At 46.9% G+C, this 15,985-nt stretch overlaps 1 protein-coding gene across 4 annotated transcripts in view; it reads left to right on the forward strand.

Annotated features, from left to right (window-relative positions):
* The window catches only part of AP1M2 (adaptor related protein complex 1 subunit mu 2), a 50,885-nt gene that overhangs the window by 15,437 nt on the left and 19,463 nt on the right, over window positions 1-15,985 (forward strand). For 2 of the 4 annotated variants that reach the window (XM_077346130.1, XM_077346132.1), the window contains exons 3-5: window positions 2,407-2,474; window positions 5,387-5,517; window positions 9,789-9,936. In XM_077346130.1, coding sequence (XP_077202245.1) covers window positions 2,407-2,474; window positions 5,387-5,517; window positions 9,789-9,936 — 347 coding nt within the window. The remainder of the gene's footprint in view (window positions 1-2,406; window positions 2,475-5,386; window positions 5,518-9,788; window positions 9,937-15,985) is intronic. The other 2 variants (XM_077346131.1, XM_077346133.1) reach the window with 2 other exon arrangements.

Consider the following 15,985-nt stretch of genomic DNA (forward strand, 5'->3'; position numbering starts at 1 on the left):
CATTCCCAAATAGGCTTGGAGCTCTGTTGTGTTTTGTGGTGCCGGTGCTTTGTGTGTAACTTTATCAGCGAGGGGCTGCAACTCTTCTTGGTTGATTTTATATCCTAGATACTGCAGGCTGCATGAAAAAGCATTTGTTCTGTCTTAAGTGCAGGCCAGATTCCTGCAATCTTCGAAGTACCAGTTCAAGTGTCAAAAGGTGTGCGTTTTCATCTTTATCAGTGATAAGAATAATGCCTTTTAAAGTCCCCAGTCCCTCTTGAAACACTGCAGAATGAGTACTTAGTATTTTTTTACTGCTGGCATTCCCTTCAGGTCCAAGTTACATATTTCTTCACAATCAGTTCCTTCAACCAGTTCCTGCCAAGTAAATTTGGTCTATCCCCCTTTATGACCACAGCTTGTAAAATGCCACTGTTGCCCTTTATACTTCACTGGGATCCACACTGACCCCACTACAGGAATATTTTCCCCAGTGTATGTCTGCAATTTAATGTTCACATTTTCCAGGGGCTTGAGGCCTACCTTCCTCTGTTGGTCAGTCTTTCCATTAATCACTGTCACTGAGGCCCCTGTATCTATTTCCATACACACAGGTTCATTATCCAAGCCCACAGTGACTGTAGAGGGTACTACTCTTTGTCCCTTAATAGAATGCAGGGTGTGAACCAGGACTTCTTCCTTTTCGGCCTCTTCCAAATAACAAGGTTCCAGCGTCTTCCCTTTAGGAATGGGTAAGTCTTTTTGTAGGGCCTTGTTGACCCCTCTGAAATTTTGCTCTACATTTTCTGGCTAGATGCCCCACCTTCAAACATTTGTGGCACTGGGAAACTTTATGCCGGCAAATCAAGCCTGAGTGACTCCCTCCACACCAGAAACATCCCCCTTGGGCTTGAGGCTTCTGACTTTGTATTTTATGTAAGGAGTCCATCTGCACCTTTTGGGTGTTAAGTTGTAAATCCTTGACATTTTTCATTGTAGCCTCCATGGTTCTACAGCTTTGGGCCAAGTCAGATTGTTTTCTGACAATAACTGCCGTTGAATTTTCTTATCCTGCGCTCCACACACAAGTCTATCTCTTAACATATCCTCCAAAACATTTCCAAAGGAGCAATGTTCTGTTAAGTTTTCTGAGCTCAGCTATATAGTCTAATATAGATTCACCTTCTTTCCTCATTCTGTTATAGAATTTAAAGCATTCCACAATGGTATTAAGCCTTGGCGTATAATGTTCAGTCAAAACCTTTTGCAAATCTGGGAGACTTTTTGTCTCCAGACTTCTGAGGATGCACCAGGCCTCAGAAGAGGGAATAAGTTTTGCTGCCACATAGACTGAGAAATACTGCTTTCTGTTTAGCAGCATCTGTGATTCCATTAGCCAAAAAATAGTGATCTAAGCGTTCCATATATAGTTGCCATTCCTCCTTTTCTGAATCAAATCCCTCAATTTTGCCATATGAAGCCATGTTTGTACCTTCGTTGCCAATTTTGTAATCAATAAATCTAGATACTCAAAGGAGCTGCAGAACACAACTTCTTTATTTGGAACTTAGTTCCAACTAACTTAGGAAAATGAAAGCAAGGAAAAAGAATAAATTGAGGGGTGGAGTTTCCCTCCACTCCTAATAAGGCTTCAGTTAACTCTTTACTATCTAGTTTACTACATCATATATTTAAATTTGTTAAGCATTTATTGGGTGATAGGACCATATATGGTCATGTTGATCTCTCCCCTGCTCCTCCCCAATGGTCAGTGATGGGTCTGGAGGGGGTGGGAGGAGGAGGGACCCATGGTGGGCATGTGCACAACTGTGCTTCCCAAAAATATTCTGCACGATTGCTCCACTTCTGGGGTTTCTCGAAGGCTGAAGAATATTCAGGTGCTTCTCAATAGTAAAAAGGTTGTGAAAGGTTGTTTTAGACTAATCAAGAGACCCTCTTGACAATAAGCGTGAAGAAGAGGCAACCATCAAACCAGAACAGGATCCTTCCACATCCAGTTTTCAGTCCTTCTGGATTCAGTTGTTACTCAAATATCCAGTCCTCCAAGTAGCTTCTGATAACAAAGCCCTTTTGTGCAAGTCTGTAGAGGTCAGAGCCTGTGTTTTGTGTGTCAGCAGGGAATCCCACAGCTAGTGGCTTGGCCACTGGTGGTCCAGTGGAATTAGAGAACTTAACCATTGCCAAGTTCTTTTAAGTGGGTTATAAATGTGTATCATTCCAAAAAATGCACAGCACACACCTGCACTCTTGTGGAGATTTAGACTGATTAATGCCCTCTCTCTGTGACTCTTCCATGGCTTTCAATCGTATCCCTCAGTGGGGGGGGGGGACAAGTTGCCAAAGAGGGGGGAGCAGCTCTGGGATCTCTTCTTTCCATGTTCAGATTCTTAACCTTCTCTGACGTGGTGGCTACCACCATGAAGAACGCCAATGCCTCGCTGGTGTACTCTTTTCTCTACAAAGTGGTTGAGGTAAGAAGCCATTTTCAGGCCTCTGGAAATTTAGCCCATTCATAGGGCCAAGGGATGGCAGCCTCCAGGTGGGACTTGGGGATCATTTGGAATTCCAGCTCTTCTCCAGATGAAAGAGATCAATTCCCCTGGAGAAAATGGCTGCTTTGGAGGGGGGACTCTGTGGCACGATGTGGCCCTGCCCCTCCCAGGCTATATCTCCAGAGTTTCTCAGACTGGATCTTCTAATCCCCATCCCCTACTGGAGGCCTAAAGGGGCACCAAAGTGGGAAAAGAACACAATGGGACCTGGACCATGGCTTGCCCACCTACCTATTCCTCTTCCCCTGTTGCAGCAAGTGAATCATATAATCATAGAGTTGGAAGGGGCCATACAGGCCATCTAGTCCAACCCCCTGCTCAACGCAGGATTAGCCCTAAGCATCCTAAAGCATCCAAGAAAAGTGTGTATCCAACCTTTGCTTGAAGACTGCCAGTGAGGGGGAGCTCACCACCTCCTTAGGCAGCCTATTCCACTGCTGAACTACTCTGACTGTGAAAATTTTTTTCCTGATATCTAGCCTATATTGAAGCTTAAGTGGCTTAAGCTTGGATTCGCTACCAAAAAGCGGAGGAAGAAAAGTGGGGAAAGGTGTCTTGTGCTGCCCCCACACACATTGCCCTAAGAAAGGCCAGAGCCAGCAAGACCAACTGGCTGTCCAACTGGAAGTGGAGGGTGCTGATTATAAGCACAGAAGAGAAGCCATGTTGGATCAGGCCAGTGGCCCATCCAGTCCAGCACTCTGTGTCACACAGGGGAATTATAACTCCAGGCTTCATGGATCAGTTCCCCTGGAGTAAATGGACGCTTTGGGGGTGGACTCTTTGTAGGGTTCCCACGTCCCCCCATGGCCACGACGGGATGAGAAGGTAGGTTTGCTAGATCCAGGTTGGGGAACTTCTCGAGGCTCATGATGGAAGACAGGGACCTCATGGAGTACAAAGGGATAGAATCCACCCCCCAAAACATCCATTATCTCCAGGGGAACTGATTTTTGTATTCTGGAGATAAATTGTAATTCTGGGAGATTCCCAGATCCCGTCTGGAGTTTGCCATCCCTATGGCATTATATCCCACTGAAGTCCCTGTACTCTCCAAGGTCCACTCCCAGATCTCCAGGAGTTTCCCAACCTGTGTCTGGCAGCTTTACCGTGGGCATGACCTGGCTGCTCTAAGCTGCTCTGATATTGGGGAGTAAGAACTACAGATTCCTCTCATGCCAACTGAAAGTGCACCTTTTTCTACTAGACACTTGTGTCTATATTTATTATTCATTTGCAAAATTATTTCTGTGCCTACAAAGGCTGCCAAGGGGACCAACGATTGAAAACATGCAGAATAAAACCATGTTTTAAGCCATTAAAACTAAGCCCCTCAACACACCATTAAAACAATCATATCCTTAAAACAAGCACATCATTGATTCTGTGAAGATTCAAGGGTATGGCAGGTTACAGTGGAAGAGCGAGAGGGTTGTGAGTGTCCTGCACAGTGCAGGGGGTTGGACTAGATTATCCAGGATCCAACTCTATGATTCTGTGATTAAAGTAATTAAGGAACAGAGTTAAAATATATGCAAAACAGAAAGACAGCAATTAAAACATTGGTGAGGAAGGAGGAGTCACTGAGGGAATGCCAAACAAAACAAAAAAAATGTCCTTACCTGCTGACAGGTGTAGGTGTGGTGGAAGTCTTTCAGTGGTCAAGATGGGTGGGAGGGAAGGAGGATGGATTTTTCTTGACTCAGCAATTAGTCCCTGCAGCCAACTTTATGCGTAAACACCCATTCTATTTGACATTTCCAGTTAAGAACATCAGAAGAACCCTGTTGGATCAGACTCGGGAGCGTCCCTCTAGTCCAGTATCCTGCCTCACACAGTGGCCAACCAGTTCTTCTGCATGGTCAACTACAGGGCAGAGCGGCCTTCCTCTGAGATTGCCTCCTGACTCTGGGCTTCAGAGGTTGAGTGCCTCTGAATGTGGAGGTTACCCTCAGCCACCATGACTACTAGCCACTGCTAGACCTCTCCATGAACCTGTCTAATCCCCTTTTAAAGCTATTTTTTTCTTGTGGCTATCACTACATCCTCTGGCACTCCACATTTTAATAATTCACTTTGTCAAGTAGTCTTTCCTTTGGTCTGTCCTGAACCTACTGCTCATCAGCTTCATTGGATGTTCTTTTTGTCAAATCTCTACACTCCATGCATAATTTTGGAAACTTTGATAGTGTGCCCCTTTAGTCATCTCTTTTCTAAACCAAGAAGTCCCAGACTCTTCTGTCTTTCCTCGGAGGAAAGGTGCTCCAGCCCTGAAACTGTCTTGGTTGCCCTCCTTTGCACTTTTGCCAGCTCCGCAATGTCCTCTTGGAGGTTTGGGAACTAGAACCGCCCACAGCATCCCAAAAGAGGCCACACCATAGATCTATACAGGGGCATTTCAGTATTGGCTGTTTTGGTCTCATTCCTTTTCCTAAAAATTTCTAACACAGTTTGCCTTTTTCACCATTGCAGCATGCTGGGTGGACATTGTGTATCATGTTTATTCTGTTGACTAATGGCTGCTGACCGTAGCTTTATTGAGTATACCTTTCCATTGAGAGGCCCATAAACGTTGGATTGATTGAGTTTTCCGTTACAACCCTCTGAGTTTCAGTGAGTTCAGACCCCAGTAGCCCTAATACATGCCATTGGAATTTTTGTTCACTCAGCAAATTGGAAATTCTGCCGGAAAATTCATTTAAGTGAACCAAATGTACTAAGTTTATTTTGCTTGCAGATCTAGGAAACGTGGGTGCAAAATCACAGGGTCCTGGTTGCTTTCACCCTCCAGTCCATGTGGATGCCTCCTGACCTCTGATTTCTCTTGTCAGGTCTTTACTGAATACTTCAAAGAGTTGGAGGAAGAGAGCATTCGTGACAATTTTGTCATTGTGTATGAACTGCTAGACGAGCTGATGGATTTTGGGTTTCCCCAGACAACAGACAGTAAAATACTGCAAGAGTAAGTCCCTGGACTTTTAAAGATCCTTTAAATCTTTTTAGCTTGGACTTTGTTTCCATACAAAGCACCAGGCAAAATCTGCAAACGATGACTCCCAGGGATAATGGCTACAGAAAGGGAGCTGGAACAAAATGCTTGAATGTGTGTAAAGTCCCCAATATTCAATGCAGAGGTTCATGTTTCTGTCTGGGTAGGCAGGAACCTGGAGAAGAAGGAGAGCAGGATTTTATGCCCCACTTTTCAGTACCTTAAGGAGTCTCAGACTGACTTACAATTGCCCTCTCTTCCGCTTCCCACAACAGGCACCTTGTGAGGTAGGTGGGGCTGAGAGAGTTCAGAGAGAACTGTGACTGGCCCAAGGTCACCCAGTAGTCTTCAGGTGGAGGAAGAATTGGGAAGTGAAGCTAGCAAAGTACGATGCGAGGCAATCACTCAAATTTTAGTGGCAAGTCTCAGTGTTTGACTCAGATCTGAATTCCAGTGACAAAGTAGTCAGTTACTAAGAGTGTGAACTGTCCATCTCTATTATTATTATGCTTATACTAAGAAGAGTTGGTTTTTATAACCTGGTTTCATGATCCATAGGAGTCTCCAAGTGACTTACAATCACCTTCCCTTCCTCTCCCTACCACAGACACCGTTGAGGTAGGTGGGGCTGAGAGAACTTTGACAGGAGTGCTGGGTGAGAACAGCTGTAATAGGACTGTGACTAGCCCAAGGTCATCCAGTTGGCTGCATGTGGAGGAATGGGAAATCAAACCTGTCTCACCAGATTACAGGCCGCTGCTCTTAACCACTACATCACACTGGCTTACAACAATCTGGCTTACAACAACACATAATATATTTCTGGTAAGGCCTTGGGGGAGGAGTGTGTCTCATGGCTTAATTGCCACTTACCGCTTAACACCCACTCAGGCCGGCTGTCCCACTCCTGAGTGCCCCCACCTCCAACTGGCTTTCCTGTCTGTCCATGGGCCAGCCAATCGCCTTCTGTCCCCCACTCCTGACCTCCCCCTCCTCCTTCCACTTCCCTCCAAAGCTCAGAGGCTGCAGATCCCTGCCATGTGAGAGCTGACCCAGCCGGTGAGTTCACTTCTCAGGAACCTCCAGTCTGGAGCCTTTCCAGGTCCTGGGGGGAGGGAGAAGCCATCTGCCAAGTTCTTCCACTCCATCCCCCAATCTAGTACCTGTGGAGTTCCTGAATGCAATGGGCTTGGCCCATTGTAGTAGTAGTAGTAGTAGTAGTAGTAGTAAAGCCTATGCTTCCTTTATTCCATCTTTCCACTTAATCAGGAACTGCAAAATGGTGAACGTAGCATACAATAAAACATTTGAACAAATAGGACTACAGTAAAAAAAATAATTCAATTAAACAACACAAGAAGGAGGGCCAGACCGAGGTGGGTCAGCGCTGCTCATACTATTAGACCTGTCAGCAGCGTTTGACACAGTAGTTCATGAGCTCCTAGCCCACCACCTAGCTGACACTGGGATATGGGGAACAGCCCTTAAATGGCTGATTTCCTTCCTCTGGGGTCACAGAGGGTAGCTATAGGAGAGAGAATATCTAACGAGCACCAGCTCACATGTGGAGTCCCACAAGGAGCAGTCCTCTCTCCTAACTTATTTAACATCTTTATGCTAAGGTGGCTCAGCTGCTGTGGAGGTTTGGGCTGGGTTGCCACCAATATGCGGATGTCACCCAGCTCTTCCTCCTGATGGATGACTGCCCTGACTCCCCCCCAGAATCCTTAGCCAGATGTCTGGAAGCAGTGACAAAATGGATCAAGCAGAGTCATCTGAAGCTCAACCCTGCAAAGACGGAGGTCCTGTGTTTGGGTAGGAAGGGACCATGGGAGGAAGTGCGTCTGCTCACTCTGGACGGTGTGCAGCTCCTAGCGACTCACTCCGCCAGGAACCTGGGCGTGATCCTGGATGCTTCCCTCACAGTGGAAGCCCAGGTTACAAAGGTAGAGCGGCTGGCATTTTACCACCTCCGCTAATCCAAGCTACTACCTACCTGGACGCAGAGCACTAAGCCACAGTGATCCATGCGATGGTCACCTCTAGACTGGACTTCTGCAACTCACTCTACGTAGGCCTACCCTTATCCTTGATCTGGAAACTACAACTGGTGCAGAATGCCGTGGCCAGGATTCTCACTAAAACATAATGGAGATCCCACATCTGACCGGTATTCCAACAACTTGGCTGGCTCCCAGTTGAATTCCGGATTAAGCTTAAGGTTTTGGTTATCACCTTTAAGGTGATTTTGGCCCAGTATATCTGAGAGACAGCCTCCCTGCTTATACCCCCAAAAGAGCCTTACATTCCACCTCTAACTGGCTGTGGATTCCTGGCCAGAAAAGCGCATTGGAACTCAACGAGGGCCAGAGACTTCTCGGTCCTGGCCCCCACCTGGTGGAACGAGCTCCCTGAGGAGATCAGAGCCCTGCCTGAATTCCCACAGTTCTGCAGGGCCTGCAAAAGGGAGCTCCTCCACCAGGCATTTGTTTGAGGCTGACCGACTCAGAACATCTACTGCCCCCGCCCCTGCCATGACTGAACAATTTGATCATCCCAGTGCTGTTGTTATTCATGCTGTGTTGTAATTGTTACTGTTAGATTGTGATGGTTTATTGAAAATTATATAATGTTATAGATTGTTATAATGTTCCATGTAAATTTATGCAGTGTTCCATGTAAACTGGCCAGAGCCTCAAAGAATGGGTGGTAAGTAAATAAATAAAAACTGCTATCGGGATGTATGCCCAACAAAAGAAAAGAGGTCTTCACCAGCTGGCCAAAGACACCATTAGAGGGAGACAGACAAACCTCCCTGGGGAAGGAGATCCAGAATTTTGGTGCCATGACTGAAAAGGCCCTGTCTTACATTACCACATGTGGAGTCAACCAAAGCAAGATGTTTAAAAATGACCAGAAAGTTCGGTTTATATGGGAGGAGGTGGTCCCAGGCCATATGGGACTTAAAAGGTCATCTTGAATTGAGCCCAGACGTAAATTGAAAGCCAGTGTAAATGGACTGGACTGATGGAGTCCCTCCGGCCCATTCCAGGCAACATTTTGCTGTACTGACTGCAGCTTCCAAACAGTCTTCAAGGGCATCTCAATCAGAATTTGAAAGTTTCAAACCTGATGCTGTCGTATGTACATGACATTCCAGATACTGTCCTTTACAGAATCAGAATCTCCCAAAGCTGGGAGAGACCACAGGGGGCTATCCAGCCCAGCCCCCCATCTTCTTGGGGACTTAAAAATCACAAACTCCTGACAGGTGGTCATCCAATCTCCTCCTAAAAACCTCTAACTAAGGAGAGTCCACCACCCTCCAAGGCAGCCTATTCCATCTACAAACAGCCCTCACCATCAGAAAATGCTTCCTAATATTTAAATGGAACTTCCTTTCCTGTAATTTCATAGAATCATAGAGTTGGAAGGGGCCATACAGGCCATCTAGTACAACCCCCTGCTCAACGCAGGATTAGCCCTAATCATCCTAAAGCATCCAAGAAAAGTGTGTATCCAACCTTTGCTTGAAGACTGCCAGTGAGGGGGAGCTCACCACCTCCTTAGGCAGCCTATTCCACTGTTGAACTACTCTGACTGTGAAAATTTTTTTCCTGATATCTAGCCTATATCGTTGTACTTGAAGTTTAAACCCATTACTGCGTGTCCTCTCCTCTGCAGCCAACGGAAACAGCATCCTGCCCTCCTCCAAATGACAACCTTTCAAATACTTAAAGAGGGCTATCATGTCCCCTCTCAACCTCCTTTTCTCCACTTTGAACCTATGGCTCCTAGTCCTTGTCTCTAAAGATGCAGTAGAAAAGTTGGCCCCCTCTTCAACAAATCTACCTTTTATGTAATTAAACACAGGAGTCCTCACCCCTTGCTCTCTTCTTCTCCAAGCTACACCCGCCCATCTCTCTCTCTTCCTCTCATCCTAAGACACAGATTCCAACCCCTCAACCATCCTAGTCACCTGAACACACTCCAACTTGTCAATATCCTCGGTGCCCAGAACTAGTCACAATATTCCAAATGGGGTCTAACCAAAGTGGAATAGAGGGGTATTATAATAGCTCTGGATTCTATGCTCCTAGCAACATAGCCTAGTATGTTAGGGCTGGCAATATTTGGCCAAGATGCAACTGGAAACTCCATCAGACAGGAGAGGTGGGGATTCCACAAAGTCAATTCTAGATGGTCCAGCAGCAGCTCTGATTGTGTTCTTTTCCCCACTGTAGATATATCACGCAGCAGGGCAACAAGCTGGAGACCGCCAAATCCCGTGTCCCATCCACTGTCACCAATGCAGTTTCCTGGCGGTCAGAGGGCCTCAAGTACAAGAAGAACGAAGTCTTCATTGATGTTATTGAGTCGGTCAACCTCCTGGTGAGTCAAGGGAGGAATACTTGTGTTGCCCTGCAGGTGGGGAGAGAACAGGTTGCCTAGCTGGCTTCAGAGAGGCCAGGTCAATATTGTGATAGCAGCCTGGGAAGTAGAATGCGACCCATCTCTGACTTCCTGGACAAATGTTTGCAGTACACATGCTCTAAGTGTTCAATTACTTATAATACAAGTGATTACAAGTACAGGCAAATTGTACCCATAAAACAAATAAATCATTTATTTATTTCCTTAATGTGCCAACATGGTGTAATGGTTAAAAGCAGCAGTCTCTAATCTGGAGAATCAGGTTTGATCCCATCTTCCACATGAAGCCTGCTGGGTGACCTCTCAGCCACACCTGCCTCACAAGGTGCCTTTTGTGGGGAGAGGAAGGGAAGGTGATTGTCACGGTGAGACCGCTCAGGGTATAGAAAAGAAGGTATAAAAACCTCCTCCTCTTCTTTTTAGACCAGGCTTTCTCAACCGGGGTTTTGTGAAACCCTGGGGTTTCTTGACAGTCTTGGAATATTTTCCTGAATGGGTGGGAGTTAATTAAGTTTATTAGATTATATGACCATATATGGTCCTGTTGACCTGTTCCCACACTCCCAAAATAGCCAATGAGGGGCCTCGAAGAGGTGGGAAGGGGAGGGGCCCTGGGTGGGCATGAACACAGCTGTGTTTCCCAACCATATTCTGCACAATCATGCCACTTCTGGGGTTTCTCAAAGCCTGAGGAATGTTCAGGGGTTTCTCAGCCATAATGTGACTGCCAAAATTTCCAACATGTATACCTGTAATATGCTTATGGTTGGTTATGCTAGAGATTCATGAGCTGTGGCTCACTGTGCCATGCAGAGTTTGGCATGGTCTCAGCACTATGATTTGCACTCGCTTTGGGGACCATAGATTCCTAGGATCCTAGAGTTGGAAGGGTCCATTGAGGCTACCTCGTCCAACCCCCTACTTAGAGCAGGATCAGCCTAAAGCATCCCTGACAAGTCCAGCTGCTGCTTGAAGACCGCTGGTGAAGAGCAGCTCACCCCCTCCCTAGGCAGCCAATTCCATTGCTGAACTATTCTGACTGGGAAAAATTTTGCCTCTATTACCCATCTGGTTCAAGATTACCAGAGACAATGGAGTACAGGGATCTCAATCCTCAATAGTTGTGTTAAATAAGGTATTTTGGCAAGTGCTGCTTGCTGAGGGGGGGGGGCATGAGCATGTATGGAAGATTTCATGCACCTACAAAGTTTTTGGATGTAGGTATGGGTCTTCCTTTCTGTGAGAGTTCTCTAAAGTAGTGGTCCCCAACCTTTTTCAGGCTGGGGACTGCTGGCACCAGGGAGGGCGATTGCCCGGCCGCGCATGCCGCACATGCGCCATGTGCAGCCAAAAATGTGCAGCACTTTCACGTATGCATGCCCTGCTTCCCTCTCCCCGCCCTCCCGCAGTAAGAAGCTTCCCGGGCCGCAAGCTTGCGGCCTGGGAAGTTTCTTACTGCGGGGGGGGGGGGGAGCGGGGAGAGGGAGCCGCGGCCCTGTGCCAGGGCCTTCATGGCCCGGCCCGGTGGTTGGGGACCACTGCTCTAAAGATGAAGCAACAGAGCATATTTCATTCTTTTACATTTCTCCTCTCTTTTTGAAAAATACCTGAAAGTGCAGGTATTGAGATTGAGTTGAGATTGAGATAGGGTGGCCAAGGCCTTCTTAACTTTCCCCCTCCTGCCTCTGAACTGGCTCTGCAGTTACAAGCGTACAGCCATAGATAAAACAGTTTGATGGGAGTTCAGTGAGGAAGTGGTGCCTACTCAAATATGTTTTTGGTGAGGGGGGACTTTTATTGGCAGTTTTGTGAGTTTATGTTTTTAAGGCGCTTTCATACATGCTGACTTTCAGTCCACTTTCAATACATTTTCATGATGGTTTGCAAATGGATTTTGCTATTTCCAGTTCCAAAGTGCATTGGAAGTGCATTATTCAGCATGATTGAAAGTGCATTATTCAAACACTTTGCCTCAAGCAGATCTCTGAAGGTGGTGGCATATTAAAAAAAATGTGAAAATTCTGGCTGTCAAAGTGAGCCCTTTAGGAAAGGGACCTAGCGATCTCTTATCATGTTCCATGACAATTCTCCCCAAGAAGGCAAACTTTGAGTCATAGAAAGAAATTCAGTAGTTTATTAAGAGCCTACTAACAGCTACAGAGAAGGCTTAGTTGCTGAAGATAACAACATTCAGGAGCTGCAGATATAGGTCCCAATTTGCCCCCTCCCGGGCCATTTGTTCCCACAGTGTGTGATCTTGCATAAGGTACCCCTTTTATCTTCAAAGAGTATACACAATTCACCCAGAGGCAGGAAGAGGCTGCCATAATATTAAGAATATGATAAGAGACCAGATGGCCCAAGGGCCAGAGAACCTGGGAGGACAGAACAGAAGGGAGGGGGGCAGCTGGCTGCCCAAGAAGATCTGGGGACATTGGTCAAGCTGCCATGGCAAGAGCCAGAGGTGAATATGACATCTCTGGGTTTGAAGCCATGTTGAATCAGGCCAGTATGGGCTCTCTTAGCCTACCGTTTCAGAGGGAAGTTGGCATGGCGACCCTTGCCTTCAGCAAGAAAGTAAGCTAGCATTGCCAGCTCAGGTTTCAGGTATACCTGGAGATTTTGGGAGTGGATCCTGAGTGGATCCTGAGGAGGGCAGAATTTGAGGCTAAGGAGGGACTTCAATTGAGCCATCCTAAATTGAACCTCATAGGACTTATTGTCTTGGTCCCCAACTGCCAATTTGCCCACCTGTTTCTCTGACTGGCTGCCAAAACTTTTCTGGCATGAAGGAGGCAGAGCTATTGTTTGTGTCTTAGACAGCCTTTCCCAATTAGGAGCTCTGCGCCTCTGTGCAGCCGCCGCTGGTGTGCCGCTGCCACCCCACCTCTCCGCGCCATGGTGCTGGCCTCCTACGCGCTGCTTCGGGCTTCAGTGATTGTGGAGGCGGCCAAACCGAGCTGAAGTGCACATCCCTATTCCCAACCTTTTACCAGTGAGAAACGCCTGAAACATTCTTCAAGCTTCAAGAACCCCGGAAGTGAAGTCAGCAGCCACATTTCCCTGCTAGGCCCCCAGAGGTCTCATGCCACCAGAAGTGACATTACACTCCATCACTCCCTGACCCCACAGGTCAGAAACAATTCAGCAGCCTACTCCACTGGGCCAGGAATAGGGCTGGGACAGGCATCTGCCGCTCGTTCGCCCCCTCCCAACCCCCACCTTATGCAGATAAGTTAAAATCATAGAATCATAGAGTTGGAAAGGGCCGTACAGGCCATCTAGTCCAACCCCCTGCTCAACGCAGGATCAGCCCTAAGCATCCAAGAAAAGTGTGTATCCAACCTTTGCTTGAAGACTGCCAGTGAGGGGGAGCTCACCACCTCCTTAGGCAGCCTATCCCACTGTTGAACTACTCTTGACTGTGAAAATTTTTTCCCTAATATCTAGCCTATATCGTTGTACTTGAAGTTTAAACCCATTACTGCGTGTCCTTTCCTCTGCAGCCAACAGAAACAGCATCCTGCCTTCCTCCAAGTGACAACCTTTCAAATACTTAAAGAGGGCTATCATGTCCCCTCTCAACCTCCTTTTCTCCAGGCTGAACATTCCCAAATCCCTCAACCTATCTTTATAGGGCTCGGTCCCTTCGCCCCAGATAATCTTTGTCGCTCTCCTCTGTACCCTTTCAATTTTATCTACGTCCTTCTTGAAGTGAGGCCTCCAGAACTGCACACAGTACTCCAGGTGTTGTCTGACCAGTGCCGTATATAATGGGACTATGACATCTTGTGATTTTGATGTGATGCCCCTGTTGATACAACCCAAAATGGCATTCGCCTTTTTTACCGCTGCATCACACTGCCTGCTCATGTTTAGTTTACAATCCACAAGTACCCCAAGATCTCGTTCACATACAGTGCTACCTAGAAGTGTATCCCCGATCCAGTAGGCATGCTTTCATTTTAAATTGCATCTTGTTCTCACCTCCCCCCAGTCTGATGAAACACCATTGACAACAACTCTTTGAGTGCGGTTCTCTAACCAATTCCCTATCCACCTAACTATCTGAAAATCTAGATTGCAGTCCTTCAATTTATCCATCAGAACATCATGGGGAACCTTATCAAAAGCTTTACTAAAATCCAAGTAAACTACATCAACCGAATTTCCACGATCCAGCAAACCAGTTACATGGTCAAAGAAGGAAACCAGGGCAGAGTCTGCACTTACTTTCTTTATTCCATTGTCAATCCTGTTGAATTCAGATCGCTTTGAACTCGGGTCTTCCTCTCTCCGCCCCTTCCCCATTGAAACAGGAAAGTCTTCTGCACCTGGTTAGGGAGACTCAGAAGGTGGGGGGGAGCCAAGCCTCTTTCTTTCTTTTCTTGAAGGGGGGGGGGGGAGAGAAGCCAGGCAGGGAGCCTCTTTCTTTTCTTGGAGGGGAGGGGGAGAGGATCGAAAAAGGCAGAGAAGATAGGAAAAATCCAGGACCGACAGAAGTTGAGAGAAATTAGGGGCTTCTCCTTTAAGGCAAGCGTGTCACATGACCAGGTGTAGCCTATCAGAGGTTCTCTACCACGGAGCTTTCTTTCCCAAGCTGGATATTCAGGATTAAAAGCAATCTGAGATAACGCACAATAAAGATAGGGTCACTCCAGATCAATCCTTCTTGCTGCAGAAGGAAAATTAAAATTGCCCAAAATCCAAATGGAAATCGCATTCTGTGTAGAGGGCAGGGACTGAATCGATCTGGGGTTGGAATAAAAGCTCTGTGCAGTTTACACCCAGGTTGGTCTGACAGGACCTGTTGGAGACAAATCCATGCTGACTTCCCTGGATCACCAAATTGTCCTCCAGATGTTTGCAGATATCTGCTCCATTATCTTCCCCACAACAGAGGTCAAACTCACTGGTCTGTAGTTTCCTGCGTCATCCTTCCTCCCTTTTTTGAAGATCGGAATAACGTTTGCTCTCTTCCAGTCCTCCGGGGCATCTCCAGTCCTTAAAGCGGTCCCGAAGATGATGGACAAGGGTTGTGCAAGTTCTCCGGAAAGTTCTTTGAGCTCTCTCAGGTGCATTTCATCCGGTCCAGGGGATTTGAACTCATCCAATGCAGCTAAATGCCTCTCGACAACCTCTCTGTTCATGTCAACCTGCCACCCAGACACTATCTCTTAGCTACTGCCATCTCTAGATGTGCCTTAATCCCTTTGACCTGTGTGAAAAAACAGATGTAAAATAGGCGCTGAGCCTTTCTGCTTTCTCTGCATCCTCCGTTAGAGTTTGTCCATCCGCACCCAACAGTGGGTGCCTCCTTTACTTTACGTTTGCTCCTCACATAACTGAAAACTCCCCACATACTCTTTATCCCTCCCTCTTATCTCTCTCTCTCTCTCTCGCTTCCTTCCTCTCTTCCTTCCTTCCTTCCTTCCTTCCTTTCTCCCTCCCTCTCTTCCAGTCTCCCACCTTTTCCTTCCTTCTCCCCCCTCTTTCCTTCCTGCCTGTATTTCTTCATTTCTTCCTTCCTTCCTTCCACTTTTCTTCTTTCCTTCCTCTCTCCCTTTCTTAGAATCATAGAATAATAGAGTTGGAAATGGCCATTTAGTCCAATCCCCCACAAATTGGAGGACATCCCAACCCCATCACTCATCCACTTTAACCTGCCACCCCCTGAGCCTTCACAGAATCAGCCTCTCCGTCAGATGGCTATCCAGCCTCTGTTTTCAAATTTCAAAAGATGGAGAACCCACCACACTCCACTTTTCACTTCCCAAAGGAGTCCCAGGGCAGCTTACAATCGCCTTCCCTTCTTCTCCCTGCAACAGGCACTTTGGGAGTTAGGTGGGGCTGAGAGAATCATGACTGGCCCGCCAGGTGGCTGCACACGGAGCAGAGGGAAATCAAACCGGATTCTCCATATTAGAGGCTGCTTCCTTTAACCACTACACTGCACTGGCTTTACAGCCATGGTATAGGAGCAGGGATCCCCAACATGGTGTCTGTA

This window comes from Paroedura picta, chromosome 7 (assembly GCF_049243985.1).
Source record: "Paroedura picta isolate Pp20150507F chromosome 7, Ppicta_v3.0, whole genome shotgun sequence".
Taxonomy (NCBI): domain Eukaryota; kingdom Metazoa; phylum Chordata; class Lepidosauria; order Squamata; family Gekkonidae; genus Paroedura; species Paroedura picta.